The following is a 16,421-nucleotide window of genomic DNA, read 5'->3' as shown; positions in this document are numbered from 1 at the left end:
GCTGGAGAAACCACTCACGTAGACAGCCATGTCCTTTGGAGCTCTGCCGATGCTGTCTCCAGGGAACGTTGTCCTGAAACGTGGTCCATGGTGACTGCTCTGGGAAGGACTGGCACAGACAGCTTGATGAAGGCTTGTCCCCGACTTCCCAGCAAGGGCCAGCACTTTCCCACATGGTTTTCAGGCTGGAAGGAGAAGAAGAAACTACGTTCACATGGAGAAGGGTGCCCTGGCTCTCATTCCTGCTATGAGCATCACAGGATTAAGAACTGATTTGGCCAAGCAGCTCGGCTCTGAACCGCAGACAGTGCCTTCGGTCGGACCCTGCGGGTACCAAACAGAGAAGCAGCCGTGAGAATTCACGGGTCACAAGAGCACGTCAGTGGAGAAGCTCTTGCATGGCAGCGAGCTGGGTGCGCTGCCTGAAGAAGCTCTCTGGCCTCTCTCGGTGTGCAGCAACTCGCCAAGAACAAGCAAGGGATGGTGCGGCTGAAAGGCACCGGCCCAGGGCAGGTGGCAACTAGGGTCCCACCTGGACAAGCCTTTCCTGTAAGGAGAAGCCATTGCTCCCCCCATCCAGTCCCACCTCCTCCCACTGGCACCTGCCAACTCTTCAACTTGTGCAGGCGGCTCAGGGGCAGTGCCAGGACAGCCTGCAAACGCAGCGTGAGGCCCTCCAGCAGGGCAGGCTCTCAGCACCCGCTTGTGCTCACTAAGAGCCCCCGTGAGCTCACGCCCGAGACCTCTGCAGGCACCTTTCCCACTCTGCTTCCATGCCATGCTGACAGTTTGCACGATGACTGGGAAGACACAGCATGCAGGACCAAGCGACCCTGTTAGAAGCTTGCACAGAGGACCTGGGGCACTCCGGGGGAGAAAATACTCATTTAAATTAAAAGAGCTGGGTGTTGGCTTTGCAGCGCCTCTCTCTGCCTGCGGGCATTTGCTCAGTGGGAGGGAGGGCGGGGGGTTAACGCATCCCCTGCCCACCCCGCGGGTGGCTGAGCTGGGCTGGGGATGGCTTATGTCCACAAACGGGTATTTTTACATTTAAGATAATATGATTCTATTTTTATAAATAATAGATTTATTTTTTTACAAATAAATATTTTGAAATTATAATATTTGTATTATGTATACGTCTATGTATAATACCATATACACATACACACAGACATAGATATGTACCTACGCATCCCACCACAAATCCACACAGGGAAAGGGGAGGGGGTGTCAGGAGGGACTGGGATGCGGGAGAGGGGTGACATGACCCCGGGGCCCAGGACTCACCGCAGTTCCTGCTCTCTGCACTGCCACGCACATGGCACAGCTCAGGCACTTCTGTCTCTCTCGGTCTGTCCATCCCTCCCTCCCTCGCTGCCTCCCTCCCTCTGCTGCAGCCCCGCTCACTCGACTGCCTTCCACCTCAGGGCACCCACGGGTGCCTCACAGCTCGCACCCCACGAGGCCGCCCCGAGGCACAGCTCAGGGGGGCCGGAGCGGGGCCCAGGCCCAGCTGGCTGCTGCCAGGACAGGCCCGGGGGCGGCCTGGGGCTGCGGGACAGGCCTCGGGGCAGGGGCTGGGGCCGGGGCAACATGGCCGCCCGGCAGCCCCTGCCCCAGGGCTCCAGCTCCCAGCATGCCCCGGGGCGCGCCTTCCCGCCGCCCGACCCTGCGCGGGCACCGCGCCCCCAGCCCGAGCCAGCCGCCCCCCCGCAGGCCCCACGGCCGCCCCCCCGGGGCTGCGGGACCCGCCGCCACAGAGACCGACAAGGCACCGGGAGCGCGCAGGGACAGAGACGTGGCAGAGGGAGCGGGGCAGGGGGACAGCGGGGAGAGGGGCAGAGGGAAAAGGCAGCGGGGAGAGAGAAAGGGAGAGGCCGGGACGCAGAGCGGGACACAGGGCGAGGGGAGGGCGGGAAACGACCCCGAGAGACTGAGACAGAGGGGCTGTGGGTCAGGGCAAGGAGGCGCAGAAGGGCACAACAGCCGCGGCCTCCAGGGTGGAGACGCAGGAGGAGCAGAAGGGGCCGGGGAGCAGGACGGAGGCCCCGAGAGCAGCAGGGCCGGCCGAGCGGGGGATACAGGCGGGAGAGAGGGGACAGGCGGCAGCACAGAGGGGAAACAGGCGGCCAGGACACGGCGACAGAGAAAGGAGAAGGCCAGGGAGCGGGAGAGAGGTGTAGGGAAAGGAGACCACAGCAACAGGCTGTAGGACAGACAGGGAGGAGTTAGAAAATACAGGCACGGAGTCAGACAGGGAAGGAAAGAAAAAACCAGTGATGGGAGATGGGAAGAGAGTAAAAGTAGCAGTTCTGGGCAACTGCCCCATTTCTTGATCACTGCCCAGGAACTGCTTGCACCGTATCCGATCGTCGCTCATGGGCTCTTCCCTGAGCCCCTCTGACCGTACGCCAGCAGCGTGGCGTTATAACCGTGCCAGGCGCTCTCCAGCACTCCCTGACCATGACCACCAAAGACCTCTCTCTAACAAACCACCAAGAGCCTCCTCTTCATAAGCGAGCCACCAAACGCACACACAAGCACTGCTCTCTGCCAGGAGAGCCCTCGCTAGCAGTTTAAATTAGCAATCAAGACTGGCAAGCACGCTTGACAGCAACACTCAGTTCCAGGATGACAAGACATGTAGATAAAATCTAGCCACTGCTTCACACCAGGAAAGTGATAAATGCCGGTCTTTTGCGTTACGCTGACATGAATGTTAGTAACGGGAGATAAAGGAACTGACCGGCCTCCAGCTGCGTATCAGTGACAGCTGCTTCCAGCTGGTTCTTTGACTCAAGGCTTAGCTGGCCCACGGAACTGCTGGATCCTGCGGAGATGAGCGTGCCGTTCTCGTCCTTTAGGAAGCTCCTCTGAGACCAATAGGCTGGATCAGAAGCAAAGGCTTTGCTGTGCCCTGGATTCCTAGGGTCACTCACGCCTGTGCTGTCGCTGTTCACAGAAGTCACACACCTGCTTCCCGCATCCTTCTCTCCCTGCCTATTAACATTACAACTGCAGCATCAAACTACCAGCAATCAGGCTTTCACTAATAACTCATGGTCTAGTCTGGGTTTAAACCAAGTTCAACAGCAAGGCACAGCTTCATCTCCTAAGCACACTAGAGAAGATGCTGAGGTGGGAAGGCTTGTAGCTGTGGCTCATCTAGCCTAACCCACAGCCCAGGAGTTAATGACGTATGCCGCACTTTAGCTTTCGTCGTGCAGAACAATCCCTAGAGTCACACTGATGCAGCCTGCTTGATTTCTGGGTGCAACAAGCCCTCAAATACCAGATGTGTGGTTTCCTAAGCACAACTCTGCTGGATCGGTCAGCTCCAAAACTTAAAAAGCTCAACTCACCCCAAAAATGTTAACTTGCGCCCCTCTCCTGGTTTGGAATATCCACACAGCGAAGCACCACGGAAGCCTTGTTCACCAGACGGTTGCCGGACAAACCCCGTTGTGACACAGAGCAGCAAGTCAACAGGAGCACAGGCTGCACAAAGTCAGTGCTTGGCAGCAACCTCATCCAGAGCAGGAACTCCACTGGCAGAAAACCTCTTCAGCTTCCGCTGGACTTAGGAAGGGACTTCCTCAAGCCTCTTTCCTCCACGGCTACCCCAGCAAGCAGCAGTGGGGCAGCAGTGGGGCAGCAGTGGGGCAGCGCTGCCCGGCTCCCCTCCTGCAGCACTGACAAGCGACACAGCAGGCACGGTGCAAAAATCAGCCTCCACCAATGGCCCCGAGCGATCCGCATCAGAGATTCAAAAGAAGGAACGGCGCAACGAAACCACCAACAGAAACACACTGGTTACTACCAGGGCGGAGCAGCCGGCATGGTGTGTGCTATCCTAAAGCACTCTGAGCATGAAGGACACAGTTTCCCCTCAAACACAGCAAGTGAAATCCACCTGAGGGTGGCACCCCAGCGCCTCTCAAGGGAGGCCAGCCGTGCGGCCGTGTAGCCGAAACAACCAGCCAGAGAGCGCAGCGTGACCACAGCAGTGCCCAGCGCCTTACGAGACGCACTGCTGGCGCTGCTGCAGGGACAGGGCTTGTGTCCACCGGAACAGAGGCTGCTGTCAGCCCAGCGGCAGCCGCCAAACCCAAAAGAACCCTTACACCTGGTAGCATTGCCCCAGTCCGGGAACAAACCCTAAATCCAGAGGCGCCCACACCTGGCTGCACCCACCAGACCTAGCAGCAGGCACCTGACACAGCAACGCCCCCAAATCCTCAAGTTTCCCCCAAAATTGGCAGCAACCAGCAGACCCAGGCACACCCCCCAAAACCTGTCGGCGACCTCCAAACCCACAAACACCCCCAGACCCAGGGGCACACCTTAAACCTGCCAAGAGTCCCCCAAGCCCACAAGGAACCGCCAAATGCAGAAACAGCCCCAAACCGGGCACCTTTCCCCACACCAGGCAGCACCCCCGAAACCTTGCGGCACTGCCGGCCCCAGCGGGGTGCAGCCGCCCCAAGCCTGGTGGGGGGAGGCCAGGCCGTGGCAGGGCGGCGGGTGAACAGAGTAGGCCTCCGTGCCATGGAAGCAGGTTCAGCAATGGCTGAAACACCGCTTTGGTTACAAATCCAAAACTCGGCACCGTATGGGCTGCGAGGAAGAAAATTAACTCCATCCCAGCCCGAACCAGAACAGACGCTGTCTCCGTTACGGCTTGATAGCAGCTTTCTGCCGCTCTGTCGTTTATTGACACCGTGGGCATCCACACCCCTGCTTGCCCCGATAGGAAGTTTGGCCCCAAACTGCTGAATCCCTGGTTTTGCTGCTGTTACAACGCGGACAATTGTGCTACTGACCTCTATTTATTGCTGTGCCATTCTGCTGAAATTTACGCTTGACCCCTGAAGCTGTTGCTCAGGAGTGTGTTACAGAATCATAGAAACACAGAATGTTCTGAGTTGGAAGGGACCCACAAGGATCATCAAGTCCGGGATCATCCTGTCCCTGCACAGGACAACCCCAAATTCACACCACGTCTCTGAGGGGGTTGGCCAAGTGCTTCTTGAACATCGCCAGGCTTGGCGCCATGACTGCCTCATGACAGAACCCCCGGGTCCCTCCCCACAGAGCTGCTCTCCGGCCTCTCATTCCCCAGGCTGTCTGTACATCCAGGCTTGCCATGCCCCAGGTGCAAAACCCAGCACTTGGCCTTGTTGAACTTCATATGGTTGGTGGTTGCCCAGCTCTCCAGTCTGTCCAGATCCCTCTGAAGGGCCTCTCTGCCCTCGGGAGTGTCAACAGCTCCTCCCAAGTTTGTCGTCAGCAAACTTAATTAGCGTTCCTTCAAGTCCTGCATCCAAGTCATTTACAAAGAGATTAAAGAGTACCGGCCCCAAGATGGATCCCTGTGGAACCCCGCTAGTCACTGGCCACCAGCCCCATGTAACCCCACTGACGAGAACCCTTTGAGCCCGACCCCCCAGCCAATTGCTCACCCACCGCATTACGCGTTTATCCAGCTGTGTGCTGGACATTTTGCCCAGGAGGAGACTGTGAGGGACAGTATCAAAAGCTCTACTGAAATCCAGAAAGATCACATCAGCTGGCTTCTCTTGGCCAACTAGGTGTGTGACCTTGTCATCCAAGGAAATCGTATTTGTTGTCACTCCCCTATAGGCCCGCGCATTCACCGTCGCTCCCCAAATCCATATCCTGGCGGGACTGCCCCAGGCCCTTGCAGGAGGGCTGGAGAAATGGGCTTGGGGGGCGAGGGGGTGGTTGCCGTTTCTCCGGGGCCCGGAGGGTGCTGGGCCGGTCCCGCAACACCTGGCTGGCTGAGTTGGACAGCCATTTGGGCCGGGGCGGAGGCGGGCGGGCCGGGCGGCCGTCCGGGCTGGTGGAGGCTGGTTCCCCGCCGGTGCTCCGTGGCTGGTGGGCCGCTTTTCCAGGCACACGTGACGGCTGCTGGTGTTGGCTCCAGCTCTTGGAGGTGCTGGGGTGGGCAGTCCAGGTGTCCGGGTGTGAGGGGCAGCTGCTGGTGTCGGGCCGGGCTCTCGAAGCTGCGGCGAGGCGCCTGCGGAGAGAGGAGGCTGCTGAGGCCCCGCCACGGCTGCGGTGCTGGGTGGGTGGCGGGGCAGAGCTGCGCGCCCCATGGCATGTGGGCACCCGGCTGCACGTGGGAGCTGTGGGCACAGAGAGCTCTGTGCAGAAAACGGGGCACCCCGCGCCCCTCGGCTGGGGCTCTGCTCCCATGAGCTGAGAGCTGGGAAGGTTGCTCACCACAGCCTGGCTTGCTGGGATACCCTGGCCAAGGTGAACCTCTGGAAATTACAGCATCACCTCACAGGGTGATTTCTGCTGCTGGGTTCCCTGGCAGGGAGATGTCGCTACTGCAATTCTCACTTTCTGCGGCAACGTCATCCCTCTTTGTTTTCCTGCCTGACTTTGCTCTGCCTACGTCTGTTGCTGGGTCTGCTCTTGTCCAGGCAGGGTCACTTTTAACTAATACTTGCAACAGTAAGGACACGTTTCAGAAAAGAGGGCCCATGGGTTGAGAGGACAGTTAAAACATCTCACAGCAGAAACCTCAGTCCTGTTTGGCCAGTAACTAACTTGGCACGCCAGAATACCCTACCTCAAAATGCTTCGTGGCTAACAGCAGCCATCTAACGCAGCAGTTTGGCTGCACCTGCCCCCCACCACCAACTCACCGCCTTCTCTTCCTCCACAGGCGGATCACACAACAGAAAACCATCCCAAGCAATATGGAGCCCACGACCGCCACGGAGCCTTCTGTGCAGTACTTCTGGAAAGCTTTTGGATCCATAGCATTTCTGTTTCTCGTGCCATCCACGCCTGGAGGAAGGATTCTGTGTGTTAGTGTGTCCTGCACACTACTGCTCATCTCGCAGGAGGCCTGACATTGCCAGGAGATGCTCATTCTCGCTTTGGTAGCATCTCTGAGCCACGGAACATCCTGGGGCTGCGACATTTCCTTGGCTTCAGGAGAAGCAAAGGAAGCTCCCAAGGTCGTTGCAAATCAACACACTCTGGAGCCTCTCTTTCTCCTCGCAGCTTTGCTTACGCTCTGGCATGGCCATAATCCAGTTTCCCCAGTGTCACGGGTTTGCTCCCCCTTCTTGGTGATCCTTCACGTCTGCACACACTTTCCTTTGTGCTCACCCACCTCCGCTTTGCAAGGCTTGCTAGAGCTGCTGCCTGGGGGCTCGCTCTGACCCTTTGGGAACACTCACGAGGCCATCAGCAGAGGGTTAGGAGCGAGTGTGTCTCTGGCACGCTGACGGCAATAACCTTCACACCCCAGAGATGGGAGTCACCCTCTCAGAGCTGCTCCTGCCTTCTTTAGAACACTTGCTCTCTACTAAGAGTTTGGCTGCTGACATGGTGTGCAGTAGCGAGAACTCGGGGAAGAGCCTGCAGACACGCAGAGATTTTGACCTGTGGCCCTGGATGACCAAAGGACAGCAATTACCTGGCACCTCCACTGACTGAATTGCCCCTCTTCTGTCATCAGAGACTGGCACCGCGTGACTGCCTCCTTCCTGAAGCGCCTCATTCTCCGCAGTCTCACGGTCCATCTCTTTAGAAAGAAAGCGGGTCAGTTTAATTAGGCATAATTAGATGTAAACAGACAGCAAATCCCAACCTGCTGAAAGGCTAGGGGATTGCATGCGATCTTGTTCACATTCCACTGAGTGCATTTCGGGCAAAGGGCAGGACGATGGTACATGACTCCCTTCAGAGAGGGCAGGAAGGTGCCGTAGCAGGTTCAGCCGTGGAAAGAGCCCTTCTGAGAAGCACGTCCCACCGTGCCAACTCCATCGCACGGTAAGGCTATCAGGCACACGTGGTGGGCTGAACCGCAAGCTCTTGCAACCATGTTCTGGGCACTTTCACGGGTGGCGGTGAAGAGCCCACAGTCCCCCAAGACACGAGGAAAACCACAGCCAAGGTATCTAAAACACAACTGGAAACAGACAGCCAAACCATGCGAGACTGAATTCACAGCCCCTCATTTTAGCTGCCTTCAAGGTGGGTGTCCCGCCTCAAGCTGCCCGCCCAGCTCCCACCTGTCCCTGACTCCAGGGGGTCACTCAGAGTCCTCGGCCATCAAGGAGAACAGCGGGGCTGGACCGGCTGTGAAGCCGGGGCTGCTCCCATCCTGGCCAGGGGCTGCCTGCAGCGCAGGCAAAGCCTGCCGGTCTCAGCCACCCCAAGCTGCCTGCGCACCCTCTCTGCCGGCCAAGGGCACTCTCCCCTCCGGTGACTGGCAGGGTGCCGGCCCTCTCGCGGCTTGTCAGGAATCAGCTCCTCGGCAAGTCCCTCACGCATTCAAGGCGTGAGCGCTGCCCATCCCTGACAGCTGGATACCAACGTCTGCCCAGTCCAGCTCTGACCGCTAGGGGTATAACTGGGGCAGCAGCTCTCCCTGGGGCTCAGCTTGAACCACAACTGGCAGCAGAGGCTCTGGGCCACTCTGTGGCTCACCAGCGCCTGCAAGGCGTGAAACTGAGAGTCACCGCAGTGAGGCTCTGATCAATCCCTTCCTGCTGCGTAGCTACGGCCGGGCCAGACAGGCATCAAACCCTCAGCTTCCCAAGTCTTCTGCTTAAGAGTGATATATACCCACCAAGCGCTGCCTTGTCCAGGTCCTTCAGGATTTCCTTCAGGACTTCTGATGACCGCTGGGAAGACTTGCCTCTTTTAGCTTCATACTTTGCTCTTTGGGGACCTTAACAGAAAGTAGCATGTTAAACTTCTCTCTGATAAAATACTGAAACAGAGTGCTTAGTCTGTGCAGCCAGTCAAGACTGACTACTCACCCCTGCGATGCCAGGGGAGCTCCAGCGCGGGATGCAGCCCAGAAGCTGGAAACGCCCTCCCTGTACCCACACCTGCAACCAAACCCCCACAAGAAGTTCCCATCACACATTGGGATATTCACTGTCAGAACTGAAGAGGAGAACGTATGAGGGGATCGTGTAACCACGTGGCACACACGGCCTATATTGTCACGCCTGCAAGAGATGTCTCGCTCACATCTGGGCTCTGAGCTGGCAGCTCTCCAAGGAAGTCAAAAGCCATGACGTACCCATGCGATATCCCAGCGTGTCAGCCCGGGAACCCAGACGGGAAGCTGGATATCCATCGCCTCCAGCCATGTCTGTAAACACAGGACAGAGAAGCTCCCATGAACTATTTTAAGGCACTCCTTCAGTTCTGAACAGCAGTGAATGCAGTTCAAACGCAGGCTTGCTCCATGGCACTCGTCCCTCCCTTCCCCTCAAGAGCATCGTGCCCTGGGCTGTGGGCTGGGGCTCTGTGTCCCATGGGGACCTGGGTTCACCCAAGGAGAGCACTGCAGGGCTAGAGCAGGAATGCTCCCACCTTCCCAAGCGGGCATCTCCCAAGGACAGAGGTGCCTGAAGCTGAAAGCCAGGACCCAGCCAGGAGCGGCAGAGCCACGGCTCCCGGCACGACTGTCACCAGCCTGGAGCAGAAGCGCTCCCACGGGCTATTGCCTGGCCTCTGCAGAGCCACTCCGGCCCCAGCATGCAGGCTGGGGGAAGGCTGCCCTGGGGCAGGGCGGCACAGGGCCAGCTCCAGCAGCAGCTTCTCACCCCGTGGCACTGCTCCTGACCCCACCGTTCACCTGGAAAATGCCCCTGCAGTGGCCACGCACCCCTGCGCCTCCCCGGGGAGCGTCTGCCTCCAGCTGCCCGTGGACCTGCCCACGACTCACCTGCCCGAGCCTGGCCCTGCTGCTCTCCCAGCCCTGCCCCACCACCACCCCAGCCCCGCTGTCACCCCGAGCAGCCGTGGGTGCTGTGCCACGCTGCCAGGGTTGGGGCTGGACCTTGCCTGCCCACCTACCTAATCCCCACGCTCGCCACGGAGCAGCCCCGACCTGCCAGGCTTGCAGGGCCATCAGGAGCAGGATAAATAGGTGGGTGGGGGCCGCGGCCCCCCGCGCCTGCACCATGCTGCTGCCGCTGCTGCCACAGCTGGCACTGCTGGAGCGGTGCCTGCGGCACAGCACTGCACAACACGGCGTGGCACAGCGGGGTCTGTGACCTCACAACACATCCACGCCCCCACGGACACGCCCTGGGCACCCGCCGTGTCATCTGACGTGCTCCGACAAGATCTTTCTGAGTCAGACTCCACGTGGGCCTTAATGGGATCCGCTGCCTTCAGCCAGCACAAATTCAGCTGTTTTCCAAAGGTGTTCCTCCCCTTCGTTGACAGGCCGCACAGCTTAACCTCTTTCTCTTTACATGCCCATACTGTTAACCTTGACCTTGGTTTTACTTCTTCCTAATTTATTGGCCAACCCAGCCTTTTGAAAATTCAATTTTCCAAGAAAGCAACAAAGTCAGTACTTTGGGATTTTAAAAAAGCAAGCAGCACATTTTGTGCTGTCTATAGTATGTAAATATTGTGTGAATATATTTCAAAAACACCTGTCTCTGTCTTTGAGATGAGAAGGATGCTTAGGGAGAGTTCTTTATCCTTTTGGCTTTCTGGGTTAAGAAACTGATTCACTAGTTAAGCATCAATTAGTTTTGATTTAAGTAAAACACAGCCTGTCTTCTCGAGGGCTGCTTCGGGAACGTACTGGTCCAAGAGACTGAAAGATTAGCGTGGAGGGTGAGCCACCGATGGCCGATATGTGTCACAGTACAGTACTTAAATCATCGTTTTTTCCATAGCTCACCCTTTCTGTTCTCTCAAAACCTGACGCACCTGAGCAGCACCAACCTGACACAGCTGATGCTGTGACCCCGTGCCTCAGGTCACCTCCAGGCAGTAACAACTTCACAGCAAGACCCAATTTCAAGGAAAAGGCTCACCTCTGGAAAACCGCCCACGCAGCACAGACCCTCGGGTGAGCTCATCTTCCCCAAGAGCCTGAATGGTCACCTCGGGAAACTGCAGCAGGCTGCTCGTTACCTGAGCCGCGAGGTCTCGCATTCTTCACTCTAAATAAAGAAAAACGTGCAGAAAGAGACTCCTGAGAGCCAGAGACATTTCTGAGACTGACAGAAGTTTCATCAGGTTGCCGTGAATAACCTCCCGTCCACCTCCTGCAGCTCTTCTCCTGAACAAAACGGCGCTCAGGGCAGCTTTGGATCTCACAGCAGAGCAAAGGGAGAATCCTTTGCCTTTCTGATGCCTACGAGGTCACCAACAAAAAGGGACGCCGGGGTATCGACAGGATAAATCACAGGGGAAAAAAGCCCAATACACTGAGGTCAAGACTACTCACACAGGTTAGTACGATGCGATCTGAGACAAATCACAAGGGCATTCAAGGGCAGCGCTGACAAGGAAATACAAGTTATACAGATGGGCCTGCTGTGGAGAAAGGTTATGCTCTGAAGGCCAGGCAGTGGAATCGGCTGCACTTCCAGCCCCAGGCACGGGAACTCTTTGAGAACATGTTCCAGTACCTTCTGCCAGCAGGAAAAGCACGAGCGCGTGACACACGGGACGCGGCCGTCAGGGTCCCGCACTAGGCACAGGGCAACGTTTTGATGGAAGTGCTTCATGATCACTCATAGAATATGTTCTACTAGTAGCAAGGTGGTTGTAAGAAAAAGAGTGAGCAAGTCTCTTGCAGCAGGGCAGCTAAGAGCAGTCAGGAAACCTCCTCACCTGCCGTGAGCCGCCCCGAGTCACCCTGCCTTTGCCGCTGCCTCCCGCGACAGGCCAAGAGCACAGAACTTTGTGTGGCCAAACTGCAAGTCACGCTTTAAGGACTTAAACTAACTGGGGAGACCGGAGTTTAACAGCAAACCACTCACCGCCCCAAACTCCCCACCAAGCCAGAAATCCTTCGTCTCTGGTGGAAAGCTCACACCCTGACACAGAGCAGTCCTGTCTACAGCGCACATCAGATGTGCTTCTCCGACCAGTGCCACTGGCAAGAACCATCAGGTAAGGAACCCTCCGACATCTGGACCCTTCAGGTGACTTTAAAGTTAGTCGTGCTGCCGTTATTAGCAGCGGACAAAAGCATGTGAAACTGCCGGCGCATCAGGCGCGCCCAGGTTCCCCGAGTGAGCCAACGGGCATCTGAAACATTTTTTTTTCTAGGCATTTGCTTGGCAATATGGAACCAGGGAGGTAAAACCTATAATAAATTATGAGCAATATATATACTGATCTGGTTACCAGGATGATGTACTTGCATCATTCCGCTAAGTTAAACCAAGGATGACTGGGAAATCAAAGCAGTGGGAAAAGAGAGAGAGACCGGTTAAAGGCGTGAAGCCTCTCCTTTAAGAGACAGGTCCAAGACTAACTGCGTTTCTGCTCTCTTTGAAAACACTGACTACAACCACATTCCTATTTCTGTCAGCAGTCAGATTAGTGTAAATCGCCACAGGCTTACTCCATGCTCAGGAGTAAACCAGAATCCAGCCTCCCAGCTGGATCCTATCCCACAGCGGGCTGGGCACAAGCGGCCAAAATGACCATTCTCCTTCACCCTGGGAACTTAGGACTCCCATGGTTATTCTCCAACACGACTATTCCTGCATGCAGGAGCTGCAGTCCCTCTCCAACGCGGCCAAGCTAGCAAAAGCTCCTCAGGTCACTCCTGAAAGTGTGCTCTGTTGCACACTGCTTGGCGTACCTGGACAGGCGGGCGCAGGCGCCGAGTGTCTCAGGGCAGAGCGCACACGCAGCCGTCCCGACAGAGGCAGAGCCCAGGGAAGACAACGTTCCCAGCGCTCCCACAGCGCTGGCCCCTCGCAGCACCAGTTCCAGAGTCACGGAGTCACAAGGGAGAGAAAGGCCTTCCGGAATCCCTGGGGGCAGCTGGTCCAGCCCCTGCGCAGGCAGGGTCCCCCAGAGCAGGCTGCCCAGGGCCAGGGCCCGGCGGCTGCTGAACCCCCAGTGCTCAAACACACCCCTTGCAAACAGCCGCCCGACGAGGGGAGCTGCGGAAACGTTGGCAGCCCACGCGACAGGCCCCGGGGTTTGGGGACTCGCTCCCACCAACTGAAGTATCCTCTCCTCCACACCAGTAAAACACCACCCCACCAGCAGGGGCTTGTCACCATTCTTCCTCCAAAACTCTCTCTCTCCAAAACTCTTGCTGAAACAAGCTTTGATTTATTATTCTTGGTTTGATTCCCTCACTCACACAAATTTTCTGACACAAGAGAAAGCCCTTTATGGAGTGGATGGGATTTACAATCACAAACACCTCTGCGTTCGGTTTTCAGAGAGAGCCCCTTACTTTTTCAGGGAACTCAGCTTTTGGAGGCAAGGACCTACTGTTCGGGGATGCCTGAAAAACGCCAACAGCGCAAAAGCAAAGGAGAGAATTTAAAAGCTTAGATCCACAACGGGTTCCTTGTTCTGAAAAATCAGGCTTTGAATCTGTGCCATCAGGAGGCTTTCCATCTGCTCACAGCCATGTGGATCCTTCTACCCATGCAGCAGCCTGAGATCACGGGGATGATCTCAGTGGCAGTGGTTAGCTACCTGGGGACAACAGATGCTTCTGACACTCCCTGGGTACTGACCCAGCCTCGCACAGCCTGGAGCTGGTCTGTCCCGCTGGCCTCATCACGGACAGTATGGCCAAGCAAACGACAGCACGTGCTTTGCTGACACCGCGCGTCTTTGCAACGTAGGAATCCCAATAAGCCCCTCTGATGAAGCACATATTTGAGACGGACACAGCTTACAGAGAAGCTGCCGCCAAAACAAACTAGCAATTTCTGATAACCAGGATGGAGGGAAGACATTCATCGCCTACAACAGGGAAATACTTTTCAGCAACCTCCAGCTTTTACATGCAATTTTGCCACTGATTTGTCACATAGAGCAGAAAAAGTCACTCGCTCAACCTCCCTGAGCCACAGCTCACCCACTCACAAAAGACTTCAAAGGCCCACGTAGCACTGCCTCTAGTTGAGTGTTAGGGGGCGGTTGGGGTTTAATCTGACCAGCACCGTCTCTCAGGCTCTCTCAGTCTCACCGTCACGCTTTAACATCGGCCGTGGACACGCAAGCAAGCTTCGGCTGGTTGGTTCTGTCGGTCTAATCACTGCCAGGAGTCACCAGGGAGGCAGAGGCCTGCCCAGTACGGATGAACCCCGCAAAGCACCAGCTGTACTGAGCGCGTGGAGGGGCAAAATTTAAAAAACAAAAGGAAAATACCAGTCCCGAGCGCGCTGTATTTCTGCACGCACCTGTACCTCTGGCTGTAAAGTTTCCCAGGACCTGGTCGGAATGCCTCGCCTTGCAGCTGTGCAGCCCCGAGCCATCGCATGACACACTGATGATCTTCAACAGCTTCTGCCCAGTACGAGCTCTGCTGGGAGGTGCAATCCCGATACCGTCTTTAAACCAGAAAACAGGCACAGAAGAGCCGTGGCTGTCACAGGAAAGTTCAATGGTGTCTGCGCTCCCAAACACCAGCTCTCCCAGAAAGGCGCTCTCGTTCCTCAAGTATTCTGCAACGGGAGAAAGAAATGGAAATGAGTAAATCAGAGCAGGCGTCAGAGGACGAAAGGGCATTTCAAAAATCAACAGATCTTCTATTTGCCCTGCTGACGCTTCCACGTGCCCAGAGCTCCCCCTTGCCCGGGGGAAGCCTTGCCTGCAGCCAGGCAGGCCGTACTGCAGCCAGGCAGCCGGGCACACTACAGTCAGGGCTCTGGCTGACCTGCAAGGGTGGCTTCGAACCTGCAGCGACCAAAACACGGCCCCCCCGCCAGGTGCGTCACAACAACCAGCACAGACCTCTGGGGGGGTCACCCCAACACCCAGGGGTGCACGGGGGGCTGATCTGGCAGCGAGGAGCATGTGCTGAAAAGGGCACGGTTCAGCCTCTGGATCTCCGTTTCTTGATTTCTGTGAGTCTGTCCACAACCCCCGTGGGACCCAGCATGGAGGGGATACAAGGAGCAGGAATGGGGATAAACCCGATGGCTCAGGTGGCTCTGGGTGGCCCAAGGGCAGCCTCCATGGGCTGAAGGAGACAAGGGGGAAGGCCGGACAGCAGGCGCAGGTTGGAACAGCTAAAATAAATGAACCCACCGCTAGCTCCCTGCTGGAGTTACTCTCCGGGCAGCAGCACCAAAGACTGAGCACGAAAGCTGAAATCCCTCTTTCTTCACTCTACCTACCAGCTGCGGCAGTTTGTTCCACCAGTGACGACAGGGAACCCTGCCACGGGCTGGAGGATTTTGTTTCACCATAGGCTAATGACGCAAAGAAAGGTTCAGGCTCACGAGTCTCCCCAGGGAGGGACGTGGGGCGTGTTGGAGGTGTCGTTCTTGGGCCTGATGGTCTTCAGGCTCATTTGAGTGACAGAAGCTCACTTCTGACACTCAATGGTTTATTCATCCTGTACCCCAGTTTAATAGAGAAGAATTAGCCCTCGACACCTGCCCTCAGCCCAGCCGGCTCAGCGGCCATAAGCCTGCTTATGCCCCTAAGGCAGAACCATTTCTGGGCTGGTGCAAGATGGATCACGGAGGATCCCATTCCAGCACACAGGCACTGGGGTGCCGTGACTGCATCATTATCAAGCAAAAAGTCATTCAAACCAGAGCGGTCGGAACCTAGTCCTGTGATCCAAACCTAGGAGGCCCGAGCTGATCCCTGACGGGAATCAGACACGGAGAGGTGACCCTCACTTTGCAGCTGAAGCAGAGCCATAGATTACAATTTGACTATGAAACCAACGCAGTTACAGCAGCTCTGGATTCCTCAGCATGTGGCATTGGCTTCAAGCTGCTCTTCGGCCATTGAGTGAAGGAGCTGGAGCAGGTTAGGACAGAAGAATGGATTGCTTCTCTCTTCGCCTCATGCAAATTTTTATTCTGGTGCAAATGTAAGCATTAAAAATACAAAAATGTTTCCATCAGTAGCCTTGCAGGGTAGCCATAAAGAATCCTGGGGGCCTGAAAACGCCGTATTTCATGGGAGGTATCGCCTTGCACAAGGAGTCACATTTTAACTACTAACTTTACTAAAGGCTTTACTCAGCTCAATCTCACAGGGTTTTCTGCTTTTGATATTACAGAAACCTCCTGGTCCTTCAAGCCAAGGGGCAGATGCTTTAGGGGTAAGCACACCACAAATACCACGTTCACCACAGGACTAAGCGCCCTTCTTCACACATCCAGGGATCTAAATCATACCCACGGCACTTGGCAGCCTGAGCTGGGAGCAGGTTGGAAAGGGGCACCTGGACACTCAGCTCGGCTGCAGAGAAAGAGCACCTTTTTTTCTTTTTTTTTTTTAACAAGCTCACCAGGTAAACAGCCCAAAGAGGGGCAAGCAGTAAACTGATAAGCTCTGTAGGAGGGTAAGGAAAAGAAGTCAGCGCATAACAAAGAATCTGATGGCATTTCGGCATCGTAGGTGCCTTCAGACCGGCTTTAGCCCAGCGTTTGTGCAGG

The 16,421-nt window shown here is 56.3% G+C and overlaps 1 protein-coding gene across 1 annotated transcript; it reads right to left on the bottom strand.

Annotated features, from left to right (window-relative positions):
- Window positions 1-14,596, bottom strand: LOC135317534 (fibroblast growth factor receptor 3-like). The gene is made up of 5 exons (XM_064473826.1): window positions 14,202-14,596; window positions 9,083-9,154; window positions 8,621-8,722; window positions 7,463-7,570; window positions 1-185 (listed from the first exon to the last, which is right to left on the bottom strand). Exons 1-5 carry the CDS (start codon window positions 14,527-14,529, stop codon window positions 181-183), a joined length of 615 nt encoding a protein of 204 aa, XP_064329896.1. The 5' UTR covers window positions 14,530-14,596; the 3' UTR covers window positions 1-180.
- Window positions 14,597-16,421: the final 1,825 nt, after the last annotated feature.

This window comes from Phalacrocorax carbo, chromosome 26 (assembly GCF_963921805.1).
Source record: "Phalacrocorax carbo chromosome 26, bPhaCar2.1, whole genome shotgun sequence".
Taxonomy (NCBI): Eukaryota; Metazoa; Chordata; class Aves; order Suliformes; family Phalacrocoracidae; genus Phalacrocorax; species Phalacrocorax carbo.
This window is presented reverse-complemented; position numbering and strand designations above follow the sequence as displayed.